The 25987-nt window shown below is 34.6% G+C and overlaps 5 protein-coding genes across 7 annotated transcripts; 1 reads left to right on the forward strand and 4 right to left on the reverse strand.

The window, feature by feature from the left end:
- On the forward strand, window positions 884-4158 carry LOC18606696 (probable LRR receptor-like serine/threonine-protein kinase At4g20940). Its single transcript, XM_007040446.2, has 6 exons — window positions 884-1169; window positions 1390-1544; window positions 1789-2006; window positions 2556-3165; window positions 3254-3763; window positions 3873-4158. The coding sequence occupies exons 1-6, from the start codon at window positions 988-990 to the stop codon at window positions 3992-3994; spliced, it is 1797 nt and encodes a 598-aa protein (XP_007040508.2). The 5' UTR covers window positions 884-987; the 3' UTR covers window positions 3995-4158.
- LOC18606697 (long chain acyl-CoA synthetase 4) lies at window positions 4159-10335 on the reverse strand. The gene is made up of 19 exons (XM_007040452.2): window positions 9993-10335; window positions 9278-9341; window positions 9078-9167; window positions 8886-8942; window positions 8687-8735; window positions 8389-8465; window positions 8099-8138; window positions 7892-7986; window positions 7221-7388; window positions 7018-7128; window positions 6851-6938; window positions 6460-6526; window positions 5997-6072; window positions 5743-5860; window positions 5384-5629; window positions 5154-5293; window positions 4721-4903; window positions 4510-4629; window positions 4159-4426 (listed from the first exon to the last, which is right to left on the reverse strand). Exons 1-19 carry the CDS (start codon window positions 10142-10144, stop codon window positions 4379-4381), a joined length of 1989 nt encoding a protein of 662 aa, XP_007040514.2. The 5' UTR covers window positions 10145-10335; the 3' UTR covers window positions 4159-4378.
- Window positions 14172-19249, reverse strand: LOC18606698 (mitochondrial inner membrane protein OXA1). Of its 3 annotated transcripts, XM_018118340.1 has the most exons (10): window positions 18416-19249; window positions 17739-17829; window positions 17049-17096; window positions 16806-16864; window positions 16186-16261; window positions 15944-16075; window positions 15737-15844; window positions 15345-15399; window positions 14958-15225; window positions 14172-14382 (listed from the first exon to the last, which is right to left on the reverse strand). In XM_018118340.1, exons 1-10 carry the CDS (start codon window positions 18874-18876, stop codon window positions 14367-14369), a joined length of 1314 nt encoding a protein of 437 aa, XP_017973829.1. In that variant the 5' UTR covers window positions 18877-19249; the 3' UTR covers window positions 14172-14366. The 3 variants fall into 3 exon arrangements, with proteins under 3 accessions (XP_017973829.1, XP_007040516.2, XP_007040517.2); XM_007040454.2 differs by lacking the exon at window positions 14172-14382 and having other exon boundaries at window positions 14497-15225; window positions 18416-18876; XM_007040455.2 differs by lacking the exon at window positions 14172-14382 and having other exon boundaries at window positions 14497-15225; window positions 15326-15399; window positions 18416-18876.
- LOC18606699 (RING-H2 finger protein ATL22) lies at window positions 20728-22573 on the reverse strand. The gene is made up of 2 exons (XM_018116914.1): window positions 21566-22573; window positions 20728-21217 (listed from the first exon to the last, which is right to left on the reverse strand). Exons 1-2 carry the CDS (start codon window positions 22236-22238, stop codon window positions 20790-20792), a joined length of 1101 nt encoding a protein of 366 aa, XP_017972403.1. The 5' UTR covers window positions 22239-22573; the 3' UTR covers window positions 20728-20789.
- Window positions 23111-25399, reverse strand: LOC18606701 (putative RING-H2 finger protein ATL21A). Its single transcript, XM_018117149.1, has 2 exons — window positions 24952-25399; window positions 23111-23541 (listed from the first exon to the last, which is right to left on the reverse strand). Exons 1-2 carry the CDS (start codon window positions 25397-25399, stop codon window positions 23111-23113), a joined length of 879 nt encoding a protein of 292 aa, XP_017972638.1.

A 25987-nucleotide genomic window follows, 5' to 3' on the forward strand; every position in this document is an offset into this window, starting at 1 on the left:
TACAAATGTCTTGAATTTGATCTTATCCACAGTTGGCAGTTGTGTTAGAAAAGAAAAAAGTTATGAGATCATTCAAACTTGGAGGGGATTCTTTCAGCCACTGATAAACAAAGGTAATTTTTTTAAATCTATGGGCAGACAATTCAGAAAATCATTGTCTGTTCTTCTAAAAATAGACCCCTAGTGGTATACCAACCTTCAAACATGGCCGGATATGGTTGGAATGAGCACCGATATTGATTCACCCTTGCTTACAGAAAAATTTTCATTTATCTCTGGTAAAGTTTCTCTTTTCTTTGTAAGCTTTATAAACGTCATGCGCACAAATCAAATTAAAATGTTGTTTTCTTGTAATTGAAGAAACAATTAATGCATGCTATATATAGAAAGTGGGCTTTCTATTTAAGATAGTTTGCCAATTATAAAATAAGTTGTTGAAGAAAATTTTTTTATATATAGAATATTTTGTAGAAAAATTTAATATTTTTTGTTATTTAAATAAATTGATAAAAATAATTTTTTGTTGTTTGGATTGTCTTATGAAAAATATTTTTCATTATTTATTTTCAAAAAAAATATCTTCAAAATTTTCTGAAAAAAAATTTAAAAATATTACAATCTAAAAAAAATATCTTACGAATTTAATTACGAATTTAAATATCTTTTTTTTTTGTGTATGGACTTGGGTTTTGTTGGGCCAAACTAGGACCAAGAACTAAAGAAGGAAACAACGTTGGTCAATATGGGCTCCGATTATACCATGCACATGGATATCATAATTGATAGGCCCAATGGATTCAGCCCAGTCCAAATGTGAACATCTCCACCGCCTTTAATAATTCAACATTTTCTTTCAGCAAAGCAAATAGAGCTCTGACTTGGATGTTCTTTTTTTTTTCCTTGTATACAAATTCCAAAGATCAAGGTTCCAGATCAAAGCAGGAAAGCCAGGGCGAAGATCCATCAAAATTGAATAGAGAAAAAAAAATGGAAATGGAGAAAGAGAGCGAGCTGGTTCGGCGATGCATAGAAGCAGCTTGCCGAAGCAGAGAGAGCGTAGAGAAATGGCGGAGACAAAGAAGAACTCTGGAGCGATTGCCTTCTCACCTTTCTCAATCTCTCCTTCAAAACCTCCTCCGTTCCCGCATCCTCTTCCCTTCCTTACTCGAGTACGTTATTATCACTTCAAAATTTTAAAGAAGTTTTTATATATTTAGTTTTTTTCTTCTTTTTTATTAATTTGAATTCCTTTTTTGATTTCTCTTGCTCAAGAGTTACGTTTTGTAAACTAGCGGTGAATTGTAAGTTGTGTATTTTATTTTTAAAGTTTATAATCTGGTCCCGTTTTAAGGTTGATTGATTATCACCATTATTAATATTATAATGCAGAGTGTTCAAATATAGCGTGGAGGAGATAGATCTTAGAGGAGAGAATTGTGTAGATGCAGAATGGATGGCGTATTTAGGCGCATTTCGTTATCTACGATCCCTCAATCTCGCCGATTGTCATAGAATTAATAATTCTGCTCTTTGGTCTTTAGTAGGTATGTTTTAATTTATATCTTTCACTTTTTTTATATATATAAATATGCAATAGCAATTATAAGGAAGTCAATTTTCAGTTATCTGTATATAATTTTCACAATTTTAAACGCATTAACTAGAATAATTGAGGTGAGAAGTGGAAATCAAAGTTCAATTTCATCATGTTGATAAGCAATTACTGATTTAATTGCAATCTGTAGAGAGTTCTCTTTAATATATGTGTAGTGGATTTTCTGGTTTTAGGGATGACTAGTTTGAAGGAGGTGGACCTTTCTCGATGCATGAAGGTTACTGATGCTAGCATTAGGCATCTTATATCCATTTCAACTTTGGAAAAGTTATGGATTTCAGAAACTGGCATCACTGCCAATGGCGTTGCACTGCTCTCTTCACTTAAGAATTTGTCTGTATTAGACTTGGGTGGTTTGCCTGTCACCGATACCGTGTTGAATTCTCTCCAGGTACTTTTTAGTGTGTGTGTGTGTGTGTGTGTGTGTGTATCCATTTGTTCTCTATTCTTGCTTGAAAAGTTTACCTTATTTATTGTTATTTGCTCAGGGATGAAATAATCCACAAGTATTTCCAAACCATCTTAATAACTGAATGATCTAGACCTTTCGAATTTTCTAGTTATTAGTACCACTTCCTAAACTTTGTGATAGTAATAACCCCCTGAGACTTGTCATAAAAAAAAAACAACAATAACCCACCGAGAGCTGGGGTGTCTCAGTTGCTGTTGAATTGTGTAACTTTGTGATATTAATAACTCGCTGAGATCCGGGGTATCTCAGTTTCTGTTGAATTATGTTAGTTTCTTTACAAATGGAATGCTTTGTAAAACTAAATGAGCTTGGTTATATGTCCATTACCATAGATTGTTATTTTTAGTTCAGTTTTGGTGGTTCCAGCCTTTTTCATTTTGAAACATTGCTTCTGGAATATTAAGTTAGTGTTAATTTTTAGGGTAAAGTATCCAGGTTAAAATTATTTGTGGTGCTGTTTTGTTTTAGGCATTGACAAAGCTACAACACCTTGATCTTTGGGGGAGTAAAATATCTAACAAAGGAGCTTTGGTTCTTCAAAGGTTCTCCAAGCTGAGCTTCCTCAATATAGCTTGGACCAATGTTACAATTTTGCCGAATCTGTCATCTCTTGAATGTTTAAACATGAGTAATTGTACCATTGATTCTATCCTTGAAGACGATGATGATAAAGCTCCTTTAGTGAAGCTTATTTTTGCTGGAGCAACTTTCATGAATGAGGCTGAAGCCTTCTTATATATTGAAACACGTTTCTTATCCTTGTTGGATGTATCCAACTCTTCCCTTAACCGGTTCTGCTTTTTACCTGATATGAAAATGCTCGAACATTTGGATCTCAGCTCTAGCATGATGGGGGATGATTCTGTTGAACTAATTGTAAGTATTGGAGCAAGTCTGAAAATTCTAAATCTAAGTGGCACGAAAGTCAGCTCTGCTGGGGTAGCAATTTTAGCTGGACATGTTCCCAAACTTGAATTTTTATCTTTATCTCACACATCAATAGATGATGTTGCCTTATCATATGTCAGCTCAATGCCCTCACTTAAGGTTATTGACCTAAGCAACACAGACATTAAAGGTATGGTTTCTTAACACAAATCTTAAAGTTGTTACTTTTACCCTTGGCATGTACTTTTGGTGTGTAACATTTCCTTTGCCACTTCCAGGTTATATTCACCAGCCAGGCACTGAGTTACATAAGGATAGCACACTAGCAGCACTTCAAAATCTTAGGTATTTGGAGAACTTAAACTTGGAGCATACGCAAGTCAGGGATCCGGATTTATACCCTTTGTCAAGTTGCAAAGAACTGGGCCATTTATCTCTAAAATGTGCTTCCCTTACAGATGCCACCTTGCATCACCTTTCATCTCTCCCAAAGCTGACGAACCTTCGTGTTTGCGAAGCTGTGTTAACAAATAGCGGCCTGGATACATTTAGCCCACCAACAACACTGAGAATGCTGGACCTGATGGGTTGTTGGCTCTTAACTGAAGATGCAATCTCAACGTTCACAAGGAAACATCCTCAAATTGAGATAAGGCATGAAGTTGTTCAAATCCTTTCAACAGAGCAGCAAAATATTTCTAATCGCGCATCCCCATCACAACTGCGTTTGAAGACTTCTCGAGGGAACAATAAGCCGGGAAAGGTGCCAATCTCTCAGTTTTTTGTAGGTGAGTGGACTTGCCCTAATAGTTTTCTATTAAGCATAAATATTGAGTCTCTTTTATCATCTAAAACCCCCTTTGGTTTTTTTCTTTCTTGTTTTGTTTTCCAAAATAGATCAAAGATTGAAGTATAGCAGAGAGGAGCTACTTTCACTACAGTTTCCACCGTTAACTCTCCAGTCTCCCCATGATTCAGGTATTGAAATACCCAAGCTACAATCAGATCGATTGAATTAATTCCATTAAAACAAGGAATAATTTCCTTATGCATGTTTTTATCATATCCATGTCTCTGCAATTGTATGTTGTAAGATGTTTCTTTTTTAGTAATTTCAATGTTGAATAAACTGTTTCAATAGTATAAAAGAAATCTGAGGGAGAAGATTAATTTGAAGTGCAAATTTGGGAACTGAAGGAACATATGGGTAATTAAACTTGTTCAAATAAACACCTGTATGTGACATTTTCCGTGGTTCCCTGAAGGGAATTACATTATGGGTTAAAACAAATTTGAACATGATGAACCTATATTTACAGTCCCAACCACCCAAAAGAAAAGAGAAGAAAGTGTTAACACCATATTTCTGAGAGGCAGAACCACCTCCATCGGAATTATTTTTGTCAAGCATTTGGCTTGCGTGCAGCCTTGTACATGTTGTCAATTACAGTCTGCATTCAAAAGGATTTTGGTCAGTCATCGGAGAGAGAGATAGTACAAAGCTAAACAAAATGAAGGAAAAAAACATAGCAACCTGATAATATTTAAGCAATTGAGGCCTCTTCTTCTTATAAGTTGGGGTGAGGAGGTCACGTTCAATGTCAAATGGCTCAGGGTCGAGATGGACGGCTTTTATAAATTCAAAACCTTTCAGCTGTATAAGAATAACAAGAGGAGGGGATACAAAGCTTAATTTCCAATTTGTTTTATGGATATTGGAAAATAAAAAGTATGATTTAACAAACCTTTTTCTCTTTGCCAATCTTTGCGAGCTCCCCAAGAATGAACTCTTTGGCCTTGGGGTTTTGACAGAGGGAATCAAAGTCACCACCCACACCGTTCTCCGCAGCCCAGCGTTCCAGTGCTTGCTTATTCGGGTTAACAACAGCAACAAGGAAGGACTCGAAGCTGTTACCATAAACCCATATCTGAAAATTGATAAAGATAGTTACCGGAAGTTAGAAGAATGCTGAACTCTCGAGTCTATATCAAGCATACTTATATAATCGTGAAAAAATATCCCACTGAGCGTAAAATATAGTGCTACACGAGGAATGCAACATAGGATTGTTTTCAATGTCGATTGAACATTTAATTCCGAGATCAGATATATAGCTGCACAGAGATGAAGAGACAATGAATGCATGCGGATGTATTGACAAGGGCAAAAGGGCATACCGAATCAATATCAGATACAAGGCCGTAAATATTCTCCAGATTCTCAACTGCAACATATTCTCCTTGTGAAAGCTTAAAAATATTCTTCTTTCGATCAATAACTTTCATGCTTCCATTCGGTTGCCATTCACCAATATCGCCTAATGCACAAAGATGAAAGGAGGTCAACTTGGAGATGAACTAATGATACAGAGAACCTCAATTTGAGAAGAGTACAAGTATCGGCAGACCTGTGTGGAACCACTCATCAACCATGACCTCATTGGTGAGGTCTTCACGTTTGTAGTACCCTGAGAATAGCGTACTTCCCTTGATACAAATTTCTCCACGTGGTGTGCTTGCAAGAGCATCATATCCCATTTCAGGAACAGACTCTAGGCGTATATCTACATTTGGTACAGGAGGCCCCACGGTACCAAGCATTGACAATTCATCTGGTAACGAGACAAAAGTCCCCGCACAACTCTCTGTCAGGCCTACATTCAGATTGATAGAAAATAAATCAATATTCATGTTGCAGCAAGTGTCCACAATAGTAAAGAAAAAGGAAATATTACATGTTCAAAGGCTAATTTCAAAGACAGTATACCATATCCTTGCAGAACATGACAACATGCCACCACTCGCAGGAACTCTTCCACATGAGCAGAAAGAGGTGCTGCTCCAGATAGAATAATCCGCACTCTCCCTCCCAATCCTTGCTTGACCTGAGAAAATTACTAATACAAATGAGATTTTTGTGGTCAAGAGGTTTTGTCTTGCAGGTAATGTGGTTTATTTTTGGCCTTTTGACCGGTATACAAGGAGCCTTGTGTTCATCAAAACCAATGAAACTTTCATCACCTTACTAAACACAACTTTGTCACAAATTGGAGATGCCTCTCTATGATTGCGCCCCTTCCTCATGTTATAATATTTGCTGTAGGGGTTATCATAGATGTCAGAACCAAACAGAAATATTGACATCAACTGGCATTAACAGAAATATGTAAAACCAATGCCAATAAACCCTAATCCCAATTAGGTAACTCTGCTGAACATAGTAACAAGAACAGCAACGACAGACTGCAAATGAATATCAACTAATGCAAAAACTCATGATAAAGTTTTTTGCCCAAAAGGATTGAGATAATTATAGTTTCATCCACATGGAAAAAGATGAAAGGCAATATATCTTTTGTCCTTAATTCCAGTGTCGCTGTAGTGGTGAAACTAATCTTGTTTAACCCTCTTTTTACTCATTATTTATTGGCAGATAGAATGAACTAATTCACATAAGCAAACTAAAAAAATGAATGTAACTTACTATGAGTATGCCACATCAAACAACTTCTTTTTCAATAAGCCTCCCCCAGAAATCTTCTGTAGTAAACCTGACAATGTGACAAAAGTTATGACAGTCTCACAGCTGATAATGCATTGCAGATTTTTTTTTTTTTTTGAAAGAAAACTCCCTATAATTTAATTTAACAATGAAATTCCAACCCCAAGAGAAAAAACAGATAAATTAGGAAGAATTTTCTAGCAAGTACATGTTCCAGGTTGCTTATCAGTAACCTTAACAAACAACCCAAATTGACATTGCTAACTCAGATTCAGAAAACCCCTTCAATAACCCCTTCAATACCTTTATACATATTTAGAAAAATGCTGGAAATCAATCTGCTCAGAACATTCAGGAATATAAGAAAGTTTACCTGAATAGATTCTATCTAACACACGGGGAACAGCACAGAAGAAAGTTGGCTTTAGCTCCCCAATATCTTCAACCAATAGTTTCACATCCTGAAGATGTAATAAATAAGCAATTACTGTTTTGAATAAACTCTTATCTGTTGACACAATATCAATTAATCAAGCTCACCCCGCGCCAGAATCCTATTGAGGCACCAAGTGAAATAAATAACTCCTCAATCACCCGGTCAAAGATATGTGCAAGAGGAAGATAAGAAAGATATACATCCTTCACAGTCAACTGTAAAATTCACAAGAAAAAAACAACTGAGAGAGGGAACGCGAAAAAGAGAAAAATCATATGTCAAAATCTAGTGTGGGGAGAAAAATCACCTGTTCATTTACACGCTCTAGCAGACGTTTCACCCCTGCTATAAAAGTAACAATACTGTCATTTGAAATCAATACTCCCTTGGGATCACCAGTTGTTCCACTAGTATACATTATTGTGCAGATATCACTTTTCTTCTTCACAGGAAGATCAAATCGTTTATTTTCTCCCTGCAAGAAACAGACATGGACACATGATTGATGTGGTAATGGTAACTAGCACTAAAGAAGCAAATTAAACAATTACCAAATATGCATGACATATGGTTATCAAATAATTTCTATAAAACAGAGTTTGAAAGTTGCTTGAGCATCCTTGATCAAAATGAATACAAAGAAAATGATAACTCATATATTTATAGAGTCAAGATGCTAAAATTATCAAGTTCAGAGATCATCACTTTTGATAGTCTACAGTTCAGTCACGTATGATAAATCATTCTCAGAAACCATGGACATAAGATACAGGATCATGCATGAAAATGTAATGGATCCTTAGCTCAAATTAAAGATTTGCAATGCAAAGCCAGAAACATGTTTTCTACAGCTAGATGTCTTTCTCTGAACTCATAACGAACATGGCTGGCAGTCTGCTAATAAAGACACAATAACTTCCACTGTATAAAATCATCTACCGATAAATTCAAGAGGAGATAACAGAGCAAGTAGCCTACCAATTGCAAAAATTCCTCCCAAGCATATATTGCCAAACCATACTTCTCAGCTTCTTCCTTCTGCTCAGGTGTTACCTTCCCAAAGCTAACAATTGCTGCATAGGAACACACATGCACATATTAATTGATTCTAACACACTATAACAAGAAAAATATTCTCCCCAACCCCCTCCCTAAAATAAATAAATAAAGAAATAGATGACTCACTTCTCAAGTAATTTGTTGAGTTTGGACATGTTTTAAACAGCTGAAGGGGCAAAGAGAAACCATACATGAGAAAAAACCAATCCTTAGCTATGTAACTAAAATTTTCAGATCAACACCAACTACACAACACAGAGCAGCATGTATAGGAGCAGATGCCAAAAAAAAAAAAAAAACTATAAATCTCTTTTGTACAAAGATATCTTATTTTCGCAAATACCTGGAAAAAATTTATTCCCCAATTGTTCTCATAACAATCATAGGATTCCAAATACAGATGTAATTATGCATACCTCATTAATCTTCTTTTCCTCTACAAAAGCAATTGAAACTTCTGCATGGCATATGATAAACTCCACAGCACTGGCACCTGAAACATAGACGGCAAAGGATCAAACATTTATAAAAAGTATGCATATGATGTTGAGATGCACACATAATTAAAAGAGTTTAAAGATGTCATAAATAACAGGATATAACCATATTCAAAAATGAAGAAGCCTACATAACACAGATAGGATTGCTGTTTACTGAAAGTAGTGATTTAATGAAATTCAGAGAATGCTTTTGTTGGTTCTCAAGAAGAAATACCTAAAGTGTCATATAAAGGAACACAACACAGTCCATGAGCATTGCAGGCCTGTATCAATGTTGCTAAATTAGTGAACTTTTTGGGCAACAAGCACTTTGGTAGCAAAGAGTATGCTCAACAGAAACAAGTTACAGTGACATCCAAGCCACTGCAGACGTCACCACGAAATCAGACAAAATCATGCCAGAATAACCATACCTCCATGCTTATAATCCACTCTGGGCAATTGGCACCAAAAATACCACATTTTCCTCCCTGTAAACAAGAATAGAAAGCATAAAATTTGTAAATTACACATTAATTGTGGCTGTTGATAATGATCACAGAAATAGTATTTTTGTTATAAAAATTTTAACAATAGCTTTACAACAGAAGAAGTTAGTGCATTACTTCCTCAACACCACAACCCCGGATGGAATTTCCGACATTTATTACAATGTCATAAACTTCTTTGTAAGTTTGCCAAACATATTTTCCAGCCTGCAGTGAAAGCACAGACAATTTAGATAGACAATCTGAGAGTCAAAGGCAGCAGTACAAACCAAATGAAATATTAATAACAACCAAAAAAGAAAAAAAAAACAATATACCTTCCCATTCACAATCTGGCGGCGACCAAGCATAGGATTGTCAGGGTATTTTTCAACTGACATGCTGCAAGGAGTAGAAGAAATGTGAATCATTACCGGTCAAAAACAAAAAAGCATCACCAATGATAAATACGAGCTGTGTAATAGTTAGTTAACAAGTTCAATCAGCCCGCAGCCTGCAGCCAAGACATAAGCTAAGTTATAACTTTTTTTTTTTTTTATGAAAGCTAAGTTATAAGTTAGCGGTGCTATAATCTCCACATCACATGAGCATCGAAAATCGAAATAATTATTACTATTAAACATTTGTATTTTAATTTTACAGTTTTACACTGAGTTGAATGAAAGTCATCGATCTTTTAACTAGAAGAGTGGGAATCTCAGTACCTTTGCTCCGTCTGGAGTGTTAGAATTCAAAAGATTTAAATATTAAGCGTTTCGATCTTAAGATAATCAAATCTTATGATCCCTAAAAGTACTGTTTCTTGAATCCATCGCCACTCCGGTGTGAAATCAAAAAACATAATCAAACAAATTAACAAAACTACTGAACTTAAAAAAAATCAACCAAAGTGAAATAAAAATTAGAAACTATTTCGAAAGTCAGCTTAAATCAAGCAAAAAAAAAAGAGGTCATATCTTCTTCTATCTCCCGTACTTTCTTAGCAACCAAGCAAGAGCTTAAAGTGAAAAGAGAAAAAATCTGAAACCTAACCGGAAAATATCCCAACAACTCTCCAGTCCAGGAATCGGAGCAGGGAATCCATTCTGCGCAAAAGAACTGCGATAAACAGGGCCGATCGACGGTTTTCCATCGCTGGCGGCCTTCCCTTTCTCTACCTCTATTATGTAACTCTTGTTAGCCATTTGATCAAAGGAGTCAAAACCAGACACCGCGTGGCTTTCTTTGTTATATTCTCCCTTTCAACTATATATATGTGGATGGATCTCAGAACGGAAATGGAGAATGATACTTGTGAATATATAGTGCCAAAACTATTTAGGTGGCAGTGGGTGACCGGCAAGACGAAAAACGCCGGGTTTTTTTTTTATTATTATTTATGAATATTTATTGATATTACAAGACTTTTATTTTAAACCTAGTTGTGACTTGCAAACGAGAAGAGAAGCGGAATGAATGGTGGGAACTAAAAAAAAAAAAGGGGACCACATTGGATCTGCGGTGTGACAGATAGTTCAGATCTAATCAGATTAATTTTTGGTCAGGCTGAAATTTAGTTTACTCTTCCTTTTTTGGAATTTTCTTATTACTTTATGTATTTGGTTTTATTTTTTATCTTTTGGAAGAGAAAAAAAAAAAAGCTTTAACACCCATACTATATAGTACTACCATTAATTGAGTTGATAACTTAATATCATGAAAATGAATTAAATAGCTAGTAATCTAGTTAACAAAAAAATTAAAGATTCATGTGTTCCACAATTAAACATATTTAAATGAATTTTACATATTTTCAAAAAAAATAATGATTTTCCCTTAAATAGCTTTTTATTATTATTTTTAAATACCTAAATAAATTTTAAGCGATTGGTGCCTTACGTTAAATTATAATAATTTTTTTTCTTTTCTCAACTATCAACAAACGAATTTCATAAATAAATGATAAGACTTTTATTCTAGTTTTTGGACCCGCCTCACAATACAAAAGTGTAAATGTTCACGTTTGACGTCATATCAGATTTTCTTTTTGAAACTCAACAATATGAATAACGGATACGTATTTAGTTTTCTTTGCATCAAACTCACATTAATAATAAAATTAATATTAGAGCTAAATCAAAAATATTTACTATTTCTATGGGTTTAACCTTTTAAGTGTTTAAGGTAACATTTAACAGAGTTCTAAAAAAGAAGAGAAAATACAATAAGCTCTGAAAATAAATATTAGCAGGACCATCTTTTTTCCTCCTTTTTCGATGGGAATTAGGATTTTTTTATTCTTTGTTTCGGCACTAAATAAAACTAATTGCCAGGGACCAAACCGTACGTCCACGAAAATGATTGTTTTCTTTCCTTTAATTTTTAATTGAGTAACATAACATGTGTATGAATTTGTTTGGTTCAAATTCTGTATACATAATAAATTTTAAAGCTTTTGAAATGTCGAAAGACTTAAATCTCTATTAGCTGTCCCTTTTGAACTTTATATTTTTAATAAAAATAATAAAATTGATGATCACCACTATTACAGCCTAACATATCTCAACCGATAAAGATAGAGATTTATAGAATTCAACACAATATTTTGTTGTATCTGAAATATCCAGTTTGTTACCTGATCATTTCTGCCGGGGTACGTGACCTATTCAAAAGTATTTGACATTTTAAATTCATAATAATCAAGATTACTACATTGTGCTGATTTTATTGCTTATTTTTCTCTTGTCAGCAATTCTAGAAAAATAAAAAGTGCTAGTCAAGGTTGCTGAAAGGTATTTTCTCGAATTCTTTTAGCAACTGTCACGAATTTTCCTAAAGTTTCATTTTCCATGTGATTTGGTGTCATTATTTCCATTTATATAAATTCACTAATTTTGGTTAGGAAAATTCAACATGACCGGGTCGGTCACATTTATGATCCTCACTGTCTGCTAACTTTTCCTATATTGAGTCATAAATTTTCGACTGTTAACGAAATGGGGCTCATGTAGGGGTGAGCAAAATCAATTGAGACTAATTATTCATTTAAATAAAATATGATTTTGGTAAAATAATTCGGTCTAATTAGTTTATTGGACTAATTGGTCCAAAATATTTGATTCAATTGATTTTTTAATCAGTTCTTGGCTTTTAAATTTTTGGATCAATCTATCCCAAAAACTAAACTAATTTTTTATATATTTATATATATATAGTCATATATATAATATTTTTTATATATTAAGAAGAATTGAAAGTAAACTTAATTAATAATATATTTAAAATATATTAGGGTATTGTAGGTATATACACAAATCATAATCGTAATAATTTAATATTAGTTATATATATTTATTTATTTATAAATCTGAATTAATATGAAATTACAAGTTATATATTTTAAATAATATAAATTATATATTAATATTATAATATATGATAGTAAATATTCTACATATTAATATGTTATAATTATTACTCCTTAGTAATGTTTCATAATATAAAATAATATGAATATATATATATATATATATATATATAATTATATAAATATATTATACATACATATACATAAGCATTACTATAATTTATAATAAGCTTTATTTATATGATTATATTTAATAACTTTATTAGTTATCATCTTATATTTTAAAACATATTATTTATAATTAGTTATTATTTATACAAATTTTGATATAAAACATTATAACATATAAGTTATATAATTAATTTCATATATATATAATTATAGATGAAGTTTATAAATTTTAATATTATAATTTGTAAAAAAAATGATAAATTTTGAGTCTATTAATTCAAAACCAGACCAACCAAACCAATTATATGTTTGGTCGATTTGATCTTCTATTGTATTTGATCAGTTTTTTTAAAATGATTGATTCATTTAGTGTTTAGATATGATAGACCAAACCACTCAATCCACAAATTTGCTTACCTTTAGGCTTATGCAAGTAAAACTATGAGTGCCAACCGTGTAGTCAAGGCAATAATGAGACTTCTAAAGTTTAGTTTCTAAGTATGTTTCAATAAAGATTGGAATTACCACTATTTCTTTAGATAGATTAACACTATTTCTAAGTTCAGTTTATTGCATTTTGTTTTAAAGTCAATCTCATGTTTTTAAATTTTAAATTTAAAATCATTGAGTAAGATTAAAAATTTATAATTATAAAATACTCCTACTCTTTAAATTTTAATCAAAATTTCAAACGAATTTATTAATTTTTAAAATAAACATTTTAGCTTAAAAATGTAAATACCGTAAATAAATAACATAAAAAAGTTAAAATATTTTATATTAATTTAAAAATTATTATATAATATAATTAAAAAAAATAAAGAGCACCGATCAGTTATTTTGTTCATTCTTATGTCTTTATGTCAAGGATGCTATATCATTAAAAGCAAACCGGTTTAAGTTGGTGCATAGTAGAATAAGTCGGTTAATTTAATTTGGTTTTCAATTTGGACAGCGACAGGTACAAGTGGACAAATGAAAGTTTTAAAGAAAGCAGCACCGTTGCCAAACTGAACTTGCCAAATTGGAAATGGATAAAGACAATCTCCACCATCTTTTCTCTTTGAGAAAACAAAAAAGAAAATTCCATTTTGAGATGAAACAACCACTTCGTACTATATAAAAAAAAAAAACCTAGTATAATTCATTCCAGGCCTGGGATGGGTATATTTAAAAGAGGAAATGCAGTTGTGGAAACCCTATTAGAACAACGTTTGGGTTTTCTATTAGAATTGTAGCAGACTGAGGCATATCACATATGTTGTCTCACATGGTTCGGTAATAGTCGATCATCCATTACAATTTATCATTTGCTATTTTATTATAGATTAGTCAACTAAATTTTGGGTCTTTCTAGATTGTAATCACTGTTTATTTATTTAATTTTTTTTTTATAATTTCAAGTAACGTCAATCAACCAGCTCGCGTAGCTTGCAAATGTCAACGAACATTACACGAGCAAGCCAATTAGCCAAAACCATCCCGACACGTTTGCGGATAATTATCGGGAAGAAGTTACGCTTAAGAAAATGATAGGGGAAATGTTTATTTATTTATTTTTCATTATAGTGGAATGTACGGCACAAAATGTTTTGCTTGGGCTTCGCCGAAAACACTAGATGGTCAGCCTTACCATCTCCAACTGCTCCATCCCCTCCCGCTACTTTATACGTTCGATAAAAACAAAGAACAAAGGGGCAGAAAATGACTTCCTTTATTGTTCTTTTCCTTCCAAGTTATTAAGTTTGATGAATCCATTCACTTCAGGCTTTGAGAAGACTCCTTCAACAAGTGATACATGAGCTGTAACTTACTAGTACAAGTTATATATCACCATCACTTTGCAGGTTGCAGCCCTTCTGTCCTCGGCTTGCAACCATAGATAAAACTTATCTGTGATTATTCCTGCACACAATGTCCTTCGATGTGTTAGTCAATATCAATCTTACTGATGCACAATACCCTTGAAAGTCGGGATCATCAAAATATTATCTAGATAATCCTTACGTAGATCAATGATGAAAATCTGCCAAATCAGGATGAGATAATATTGCTTAAAAAAATAGATACACTATCCCAGGAGGATCCCTGAGAAACATCGTGCTAGATGAAGAATGTTTCATACACCTATACAAAAAGATAGGTCTCATATCTCAGGGAACCAATCATAACTGTAAGCCTAAAGGCTTCCAACATGTGGTTTACTTGTATTTTATTTTTCTTCACTACATTAGCACATATGCAGTGAATACATGTTTACCGGTACAAAAAACCCCAAATCCTGGGAAAAAGAAAACTCTCTTAACTCTTCAATTGCAAAAATAACTCTCCTGTCACTTTGTTTCTATGGCCCAAACAGCAGGCCCTACCAAAAATAATATAAAATGCAAATTTTTAATATATATTAGTCATTCTAACACCAGTATCCTCATCTATGGAAATTAAGGGCAGTTCAACTTCTTGCAGGAAAGCCTTCTCACCTCTTCTTGTTTTTCTTCCTTCCTTTCACTTGTCTCTCTAAACTTTTAAGCCTCTGACTGATAGCCGAAGAAGAGGATGTTATTTGGTTTGATACTTTCGCTGGTTCAACAGGTAATGAGGTAGATTCTTGTGTTGCTGGTCTGCCTTGTTTGACAGCTTGTTTGAGGGCTGCAAACAGATCAACAGAAGGCTTTTGTGCAGCACCTGGTGGTGGCTTAGGTATTTCAGGAACACCTAAAGCCTTCTTCACCCCCGGAGCCTTGAGCACTGCAAAAATCAAATTTTCAAGGGAAAAGATAGACATGCACAGCAATTTCAAGAAAAAAGTAAGTCATGTCTCATGGTGTTTATTCTAAGTAAAACAAACCGGGAATTTATGGACTCACCTAGTCCATAGGTGAGGGAAAACAAATTTGATGTAATCCAATAACAAAATATGGCCTGTAGATAAAAAAGAGATCAAAATTATCATCAGTATGTAAATATTCACAGGAAGTAACAGCACCCAAAATTTAAGTAGCAGATCTTTAAAACTGGGTTCCAGATTTCTAGTTGAAATACAGAGAGCTCACAAATGGCACTATTTGCACATACTAGCAAAATAGTATACCAGCTTTTTACAGTAGGCAATGCATATGGAGTGTATGAGCTTGTTGAGGGAAAATGTTATATAAAGCCAAGATGGCCTATTTGACTTGGAAAAATGTTAATATAATCTTGACAACTGATGATATACAAAAAAATGTGCTGAAACCAAAAAACAAAGTGGTGAGTATACCTTTGGGAAACTCATGGTAAATGGAATTGTCAGAGCAGCTAAAACCCTAGAGACATTTTTTATAGTTCCAGCAGCCGGATTCCCTTCCATACCTTCTTGCATGTTGCACTGAGAAAATATAGCAGTTAATTAAAACTGATTAAAAGAAAAAAAGGCATACTGTAATACAATTAATGCTTTAATTTAATCCATAAAAAGGAAGCTTACCTCCACTGTTATCAAAAAACTAAGGGCTGTCAAAACTGGAAGAATATATAAATCATCTGGAGTAGTAAGATCCATAAACCAATACGCTCCACCACACTTAAATGATGGCACTTTCTCAGCCATGTTTGAAATCTGGATAAAAGACAAGTCACAGAGAATAAATCTAAACGTACCACATTCAATTCTAAGACATAAACCAGAAATCTTTCACATAATGTTATTACCAACAACATTTATCTTACAGCAAGGAAAAAGCTGATAAAGATGGGACCCTGAATAAACAGCCCTTTCATTGGACTAAACGGAGTCACACCATATCTGCAGATATTAAAAAAAAAAAAAACCAATGAAATCATCTGGGAAAACCAGTTTAATGACATTTAGGTGAATCACTATATCAAGCGCATTCCTGGTCAGCCAGAAATTAGACATATATCAAGAACTGAACTATCATCTAAAACACCTCATGTCTACTGACATTTGTTTCTAACCTCGTATATATAGAATTAAATCATAGAGTAACCTCCACGACAGATTTAAGAGAAATGGTAACAATATGAACCTATCATGACTTTAGACTAAGATGGATACCCAAGCTTGTTTTGTGTTGGAAGGAATAAAAATAACACTATAGATTAAATTAAGAACACATTTGAATCAATGTGAAGCTACTGACACATTTTTCCTTAACCAATGCCAGATTATAGTGTAAAATAAAAAACCAGGGCCCTTAGCAAAGTTGTGAAAAGCCATTTAGCTGATTTTGGTGACTGATTCATGGAGCCAAAGGGTATGCAATCTATTTTTATGAAAAGTACTCTCAAAAGGCAAATAAGCTTGTCTTAATTGAAAAGTTGCTTACTCATTGAAAAGCTTTTTCATTTCCTTTTGACCTTCAGCTACTGTCAGGGGATCCATACCCTGCAGAAAAATAGGTAAAAAATTGTTTAACTTTATTTCATACTATTGTAAAAGAAACATATACATCCATGTAATCAGAACATGCTCCAAAATTATGCAGAACAGCAAATAACAGCATGCTATGCACAGAGTGTAGATGGTTTCAGAAATAATAACACAATCACAGAAGAAGCTGGTATTAGACCTTGCTTTGCATCTGCTCCTTGATTTCCTCCAAGCGTGGCCTCAATAGCTGCAGGATAAACACAAATTACTATAGACATAGACCAATAATTAATGACATAGAAAGATCTTTTTCATCTTTCATTTTTTTTATAATCAAGCTATAAAAGAAAAAGAGCAGTTTCTAAGCTGCAAAACTGAAGCCACTTACAAGGAGAAAGAACATCTAGAGAAAGAGACATAAGTTCCCTTACTTTGTCCACGCCCATGGCGTAGTAGGAAACTGGTCAATGGATAACTGTTGCATTCATACTATGCTAACTTGAATTTTTTTGTACAAAAAAGTAAAACTAGTCAATGTAAAGCTAGAAGAATAAGATGATGTCTCCTAGTTATTTCTTTTTCCTTTTGCACTATTAAAAAGGTCTGAAGGTAAGATCCCACATCATCCATATGTCACTAGTATTATTACTAGACAAGAACACAATTCACTTTACCAGGTTATCCAGTATTTTGATATTATCAGTGGCTTCATAGGATCAAAACAAAAAATATACTCAATTCATCAAAACTTACACACTAATCATTAAAACAATGTCTTGTATATAGACTTAGGTGCTACTACAAAACTAAGTGAAGTATACAAAGCACACTACAAGTAAGAAGAACACGAGAAAGGAAAAAAGAAACAGAAGCAAGTATAATTACACACCGTAAATTTTGAAGTAGCTTTAAGTTGATTTATCAGAAGTGGAATAGTTGCCCCTCGAATCAAAAGGGTTGTCACTACTATGGAAGCCCACCTGAAATAAATAATAAACCAACAGTATTAAGAGATTAAAAGAAATACTTAACAAAAAATAAAAATTCGGAAAAAGGTTCCATTTTCAACATTGCACATCATTAAAACCTGGAGGTTAGCATAAAACATGAAGTCACAATATACATATTGCATAAGATACACTGTGCAGATTCACTTCAGGATTTACATGTCATCATCTTGCAAGTTATAAATTTCATCCAAACACATACAAGATAACAATAATAATAATAATAATAATAATAACAATTTCAACTAGAAAGTTAAAGAATATATTATGGAGTGATATAGCATGCAAGTTTTAATAAGCATTCCATACATAGGAATCCTTATATTTATAGCCTTGATAGGTACCGCACTCTCTGCTGTCACCCTTTTGTCATTGAAATATAGCTCATGTAAATGGTATCAGCATCAGTTTTGAAGCCAATTTATTGAGTCACTTATAACGTAAAGAAGTGATAATTCAACAAAATGACTTCGCAATGCAATATCATTGCCCATGCCATGCGTTCTTGGGACATTTTCATAATTGCAAAAATACGAAATAACTAAAAGCAGCAACTTACCAGGGGAAGCCAGTAAAAGAATGAACCGTATCAATAACATGCTGCAAGGCAGCAACCAGAAACCAAGAATCAGCAGCAGCAATGGCAACCTCATTAACAGCAGAAGCCGCTGCACTCATATCTGCCCCACCACCATTAATAGCAGAAGCCGCTGCACTCATATCTGCCCCCCCACCGATGGTTGTAGACATATATCGACAAAAAGACATGCCAGAGCTTGGATGCAAAGATAGTTGGGAACATATTCTATCTTGGAACAACACACCAAACCCTGAGGATGAATTACTAAACCCAGTTCCAAAATATCTATGTTGAACAAAATTACCGGGTTTTTCTTGAGATTGGGACTCGTTTAAAGATTGATTTTTACGGTCATCTTCATGGAGAACGTACGCAAATGATGGTCGATATCGTCCAGCTATTAGGGTTGCTCTATTGGAAAGGCTACGCGAAAAAGCCATTGATACGAAGAAGAAAAATTCCTTTCAGTACTGTTCCAATTGAGTTCAATTAAGGCAGAGAAAGGAAAGGAGAGAACGCCGTTGTCGTCGCCACCACCGGCACGGCCTAAAGCCGGCAATAGCAATTAGGTTCTGTCGAGGGAGGCTAGAATTTTCTAGAGAGAGCCGAAACTGGAGGCAGGAGGAAGAGGGAAGTGAAAAAAGAGGAAATGATAAGAAAGAGGGAACCGTGGCCCGAAAGGCCAAGGCCGGCAACAGCGCCGGGGATCGAGGAAGTGAGAGAAAAACGAGAGCAAGGACCAGGTCGCTAGGATTAGTGGCAGAAGAAGAGGACAGGGAAAACAAAGAAAAAGGGTTTTTCAGCTAGGGTTAGGCTTTAGGTCATTTTGGGTAAAAAGGAAGACGAAAAAACAAAAATAAAGGAGAGAATGGAAAGAAGAGTTGGGCCGGGTCCACCCAAACCCAACCCCGATCAACTTTCAGCCTAGCAGATTTGGGTCAAACCCAATAAATGCTTGATCTGCCTGAAGTCGTATAAACCAAATACGAAAAATATGAATCAACAGATAGGAGGCACGTAAAAAATTAAGAATGGATAAATATCATATAAATCGAGAACTATGCGGATCCAATTGAGGTATTTTTTCAACCTATTGTTGTAATTTTTATTTATTTATTTAATTCTACTTAAATTAAATTAATAAAATTACTTTAAAAAGGAGTAACAATAAAAAATAAAATAATTAATTGAATAAATTTAATAAAAAACTATTTGGGAAATCTCCTAAAAATGAGAATTTTAGAGAAAAAATTATAAGCAACATTTTTTAAAAAATTTTTTTACTTGAAGAATAATTATGGATGCTTACCAAAAGTATTGAGAGATCCCAAAATTATTTTTATAAGATAGATTAATTTTAAATAATTACAAAGACATAAGATAAAAAAGTATTAATTAAAATTAAAAATAATTTACAAAATTACATCACTAAGTCTCTCTCTCTATATATATATTTGATCATTAGAATTGAAAATTTTTTTTAATTCCTTCTTTCTATCCTATCTTTGTATAGCTATAGCACGATCAATTTGCACTGCTTAAGTCCAAAAGCATATATAATTATATCCTATCAAAGATAACTGGCCACAAAGCTAAAAAAGATTATTGGACTATCTTATAGATATTAAATATTCCTAAAGCAATGCAGCTAGGGATTGAAGAAAGAAGATTCAAAAACTTAGGATCTTTCCTGGCTTCTCGAGTGTTCTCTGCTTTTGGAAATTCATGAGAAAGCCATGGTAGCTGAAGTAATTGATATGCAGATTGCCAGATTGGCAATGTCCCTTTGCAAGATTGGCCGATATTCAAATGCTGTTTGTTGCATTATTTTCCCAATGGCCGCACCGAATCTGATCAAAGGAATAGAACTGTGATCAAATGTGCAGAGATGGGGAGTCTCTCTCTTTAATAGGAGGACATAACAATGGCTACAACATAAACTTTTTATAACTTGAGGAAATATTCCACCATGGTTGCATGAGATTGAACAGTTGAGAAAGGTGTAACTCCGAAGGTAAGTGGAAACAAGATCAGCTTCCTACAGTATATTTTATTTTTGTTTAAACCAATCAAACTTGTTTCCTTGTGTTCTGTATTTCTCCCATCAACTCACCATTAATTCTTTAGGTAGCAAGTTCCTTCATGGGGATTTTAACGTTTTCCTCGTTGGTTCGGTGCTCCCAATTCCAAGTTCATGGATGAGGAAACAGAGTCAGTGCAAAGCATGAACCTAGCGATAATCAACGGTCACATGCAGAGCAACTTTATAAAATTTCAAAGGAAAGATCATCTTAGTTTGAACGCTTTTTCCTTTTCCCCTGTATTAGAAATTTAGAATACTGAAATTCAATAATTAATCACTTACTGTGAGAGCAGAGCTCTCTGGGGTATTACGACATAATGGACATGTAGCATTCAATTTCAACCACTCATCAATACAAATAGCATGAAAATAATGCTTGCAGTCTGGAATAGTCCTTAATGTCTCTTTAGCTTGGTACTCGGAAAGACATATCGGGCAAGTGTTATCGTTAATCCTTGGCAATCGCCGGCTTTCACCTAGCAATGTTATTGGGTAGGCCTCAATAGTCGGTCCGTCGAGACCTTTTGCAACACTATCTAATCCTGGGGAGACTGAATTGGAGAATGTTTCCGGGTTGGGCTGTTGGTGATGACTGTGTTCGTCAACCTTGCGCCGGAGGTAAATTACCAGGCCGAGGACGAACAAGAGGGGTATTCCCACGCCAAATATAATGCCGTATTTAGCACTTTTTGGAAGACCTAACATGAAAATGAAAAAAAGGAAAAACACATGTTTAGTTAATGCAATAAATTGTGGGTAGACAATAAATAATGAGACATGCATGTTGGCTACTAGATGTGGAGAAAAACTTTGACCAGCCCTAATTCTTTGATGCCTAGGGCAGCCTTGCGTGTTTGTGGGTGCATGACAGCGATGCCTCACCAATGGACTGAGACCTCAATTGCAATTTGAAATTTGCCTCTGTTCACCTAACTGTGAAACATGTGCTCATGTTAATCAACTGATGATGTTTCCATGTCTAGCTTTTCCCTATGGCCATTGCTAATCAGATTAACCAACATGTTTTACTGCAAATTAGAACATACCATTGCTAATACCACCAAAGCATCCAACGTCCAGACCCGTATCTCTCTTAAACATGCAAATCCCTGATCTGCGTTCGCACAACAGGCAGTCAGGTTCGTTCCATGTCAACCTGATACCATAGCCAGGCTCCGACCAACCTGTCCAGGATAGTGGTACCAAAACCGTTGCTATCTCCAAACACGATGTCGACAACGATGTAGACGAATCGAGAAGGTCAACCGGTATAGCCACGACGGAGAAATTACCGCCGCTAAGACAAGAAATTAACCTTGCTTCAGGTAGATCTGTCGAGGCAGCAGAGGAGCAATTGAAAAAGGTGTAGCTTCGAGGATACAGCAAATCAAAAGGAGTGCCAGACAGATTAAGTCCGTCAAGGAGACGTTTTGGGGCACAATGATCTGGGTCGTTGATCCATATATTTTGGTAAGTATAGTCGATGTACACGACAGTGAAGTCACCGGAAAAAGGAAGCGTAAGGACAGTTTGATCTTCGTTTTTGCATGAGAGATTGAAGCGGGGATAGCCACATCGATCAGGTTGGTTGTTGAGACGGAAGGGGAAGCGAATCAATTCAATCCCGCATGAAGCACCGCAAATTTCAACGCTCGTTGATGGTTGAAGGAAGAGCAAGAGGAAGGAGGAGAAGATGAAGACGATTTCCAAGAGAGCCATTTGGTGCTAATTCAAAACTACAAAAAGAAAGCAAAAAACACTGTGTGTTTCCTTTTAAGCTTCGTAAGATTGTACCCTGGGTGGGCAAGGTCAATATTCGTGACTACAAAACTACAAAAACTGAAGTTAGAAAAATTTTATAGTTAGCCAGATGATCCAAAGAAAATAATACATATATGTATTTATGTATGATATTTTCTTGGAAGCAGCTTTCCTGTTATTTATGTAAAATAGTTCTAGGGGTTAAATAACAGTTCAAAAGGAATAAGACAAAATCCGATGTGGACATCTTAGAATATTTTGACAATTACGTAGCAACCGTAGCAAAAGATTTTTTTTTTTCATTTTGAAAGATGATTTTATTTGTTTTAGTGACTCATATGTTATTTCAAGTCTTTTGTTTATTGCGATAGACTTTTCATAACATAATAATTGGTCTAAGCAATGAAAATTTATATGCTTACAAAAGAGACTGCACAAAAACCATCGACAATGAAAAGCAAAATCCTGGCCTTTTGGGTTTGATTTCAATGTTTGGGAGGATTGATCTACTATTATTAGTTTTTCAATGTTAATATTCTTCCATTTTAACTAGGCACACTAGACATGTACTTGCACTCGTACAGAAACAAAAGCTTATTATATTTGTCATACATATATAGTAGGTGCTGCATGTACCAACATAAATTTATTATTCTCATTTGATATCTCGTTTGGTACCTTTTTTATCACTTTACATCAAGTGCCTTCTTTCTAATTTTAATTGTTACAATCTTGGAGCATGTCAAAACCCAATTCTGATTTTTCCATGGTCAATACAATACAAACATGTTATAGCAAAAAAAAAAAATTGTACAAATAATAGAAACCATCTACGGTGGCGGTGAGGACGAAGGGGATAATGTAGAATGGTTGATCAAAGCGGTCTCTTGATCTGGCGTATTGCGACAGACAGGGCATGATGCATTTAGTCTAAGCAACTTATCTATGCAATCAGCATGAAAGTAGTGATCGCAATCAGGTATGGTTCTTATTATCTCTTTGGCTTTGTAGTCCGATAGACATATTGTACAAGTATCATCATTAGGCCTTGATAGCCGGCAGCTTTCACCAAGCAAAGTAATTGGATAGGCTTCAATCCTTCGTACAGCGGCAGCCATTTGCGGTTCAGCAAAGCTGGAGATTTCGACATTGGAGTGGTGGCGTTGATCTTGACGACCAACTTGGACATTGTAATAAATCAAAAACACCACAAGGAAGAAGATGGGTGTTCCCACAATAAAAGTTATGGCATATTTGGTACCTGTTGTAAGACCTTAAAATTAAATTGAATTAATGGATGAACTTACGAAAAATTTGAAAGATGTTTTTCAACTCTAAGTAATTAAATTAAGCTAGCATAAATCTGAAATCTATATACTAGCCAAGATAAAGAGCACGAAGTCCTACATGCTTCTCTCTTTAATCACCTTAAATTTGTTCCCGAAATTTGAGAGTTCTCTTCCTTCTTAATTAATCTGTTTTTTCATATTGTTTCTATCAGTAAGTAAAGCACAATCACGCTTGCTATGAGAAAAAAAAATGGCAAAAATATCATCTGAGCAACATGGTTTTATTTAATAACACTAGACCAATGGCTTGCAATTCTCCTTGCAGTGTTTGCTTCTCAATTAACAAAAGAAAACTGAAGAAACGTGTAATCAAGGCCCGCGAATAAAGATTAGTTTTGTAAGTTACTTGAGCATAAACAGTTTAGACAGATAATCCAATCAAACGAGACAATTAGGAAGCTGATCATGATGTTTTAGATTAATTCAATAGTTTAACTGTAGCTGATGTTGAGCGTTTGACTGTACAATTTATTAATTGGAAACAAAAGAGAAGTCATGTTTGTTCACTTCTTCTCGAAAGCTAGAAACCATTAAGCACCATTTTGTTTATGCAGTCAATCAATTCTTCTCGAAGGTCATCTTGTTTTCATTCTGCATTGCATATTAATGAGATAAAGCAAAATAACATTAATGTGCATCATCATCATGATTTTGATCAAAGCCTTCCATTGCATTACTCGCGACATAAAGGACATGCTGCATTCCGTTTAAGCCACTCATCTATGCAGTTAGCATGAAAATAATGCAAGCAACTTGGTATACTCTTAAGAGTGTCCTTGGCTTGATCGAGCAAGTATTGTCATTAGGTTTTGGTGACTGTGGACTTTCCCCGAGCAACGTTGTTGGATACATTTCAATTGCCCGTTTGTCGAGACCCTTTTTCACAGCAGTTGATTGTAGGATAGTTGAGTCGTTGATTTCAGTGTTGGCGAGGCGCCGGCTACGAATACAACGCATGATCATGCTTGGAATGCAGATTACAAGCACGAGGATGCAGAAGACAGAAATCATGCTAAAAAACATGAAATACTTGGCAATTCTCGAACTACCTGCTTTAATGCAAATTACAGAAAATTTAATGTAATCAAGAATTACATGATTAATTTCTAGTTCTCTCTTAATTAATACTATTCATTTCACCAGAGCCATCATCCATGAAATATCATAAACTCATTCCTTTTTGGCACAAAAGCATATACAAAGCATATAATATTTTGTTTTCCTTTTTTTTTGTCTTTTTTTTTTATTTTGTAAAGCACTAACATACACCATTCTTTCGAGATTCTGAAGGTTTATAAATTTGCAAAATAATTAAAGCATACCTTGATCTATAACTACAGAGCATCCAACCTCCTGGCCTGCATGTTTCTTGAACTGGCAAGTTCCTTGATATTTTAGACACAATTTGCAATCTGGTTCTTTCCATGTTAAAATGATCCGATCACCAAGTTTTTCCCACAACTTAAAGGATTCCCAAACCGAGAGTGAAACCGTCGTTCTATTCGGGCACGTCGACGATAATGATGCGAACAGATCGAGACGATCTACGGGTACAGCCACAACAGAATTATTTTCACCACTAAGACAAGGAATAGGTCTTAGTCCAAGTTGTAACGCCGGTGCATCGTCTGAGCAGTTGAACAGCGTGAAGTTCATAAGGTAAATTTGCTCAAAAGGAGTACCAGAAGGATCGAATCCCTCGAGGAGACGTTTCGGAAGGCAACCGGCGGGATCGCTTATCCCAATGTTTTGCTGATAATAGTCTATCATTTCAACGCTGAAATCACCGGAGGATGGAAACGTGATGATTGTTTGGCTCTGGTTCTTGCATGAGAGACCGAAGCCCCGATAACCACAACGCTCTTCATCGGGTTGATTTGTGAGCTGAAAAGGGAAGTGAATCTCCTGATTTCCGCAATCTGTTATACAGCTTTCACTGCTTATTGATAGTTGAAGAAAGAAGAAGAAGAAGAAAAGCTTGAAAACCATTTTATGTTTCTTTTTCTTTAAATTCAAAGAGGAGATATGATCGGTATTATCGTTACAACCTGGAATTTATACAAAAGTCTCACTGGCCTAGTACCAAGTGGCTCTGTTTTGTACTTACTAAGAAACTACAAGAATCCTGTTTTTGTTTTCAAAGCTTTGGTTTTAATAAAATAAAGCTAGATTTGCACTGAACATTTGGCTTATTGATTGATGCATAATTCTCCTGCCTAAAGAGTAGGGTTCGAATCTCTTTATCTAAAAAGTAGGTTCGAATCTCCTTACCTAAAAAGTAGAATTCGAATCCCTCATCCCTCAATTATAAAAAAAAAGAAGAAGCTAGATTTGTGAGTGCTAAGCGTTGAGAAAAAG

Source organism: Theobroma cacao, chromosome 3, assembly GCF_000208745.1.
Source record: "Theobroma cacao cultivar B97-61/B2 chromosome 3, Criollo_cocoa_genome_V2, whole genome shotgun sequence".
In the NCBI taxonomy this organism is placed as follows: domain Eukaryota; kingdom Viridiplantae; phylum Streptophyta; class Magnoliopsida; order Malvales; family Malvaceae; genus Theobroma; species Theobroma cacao.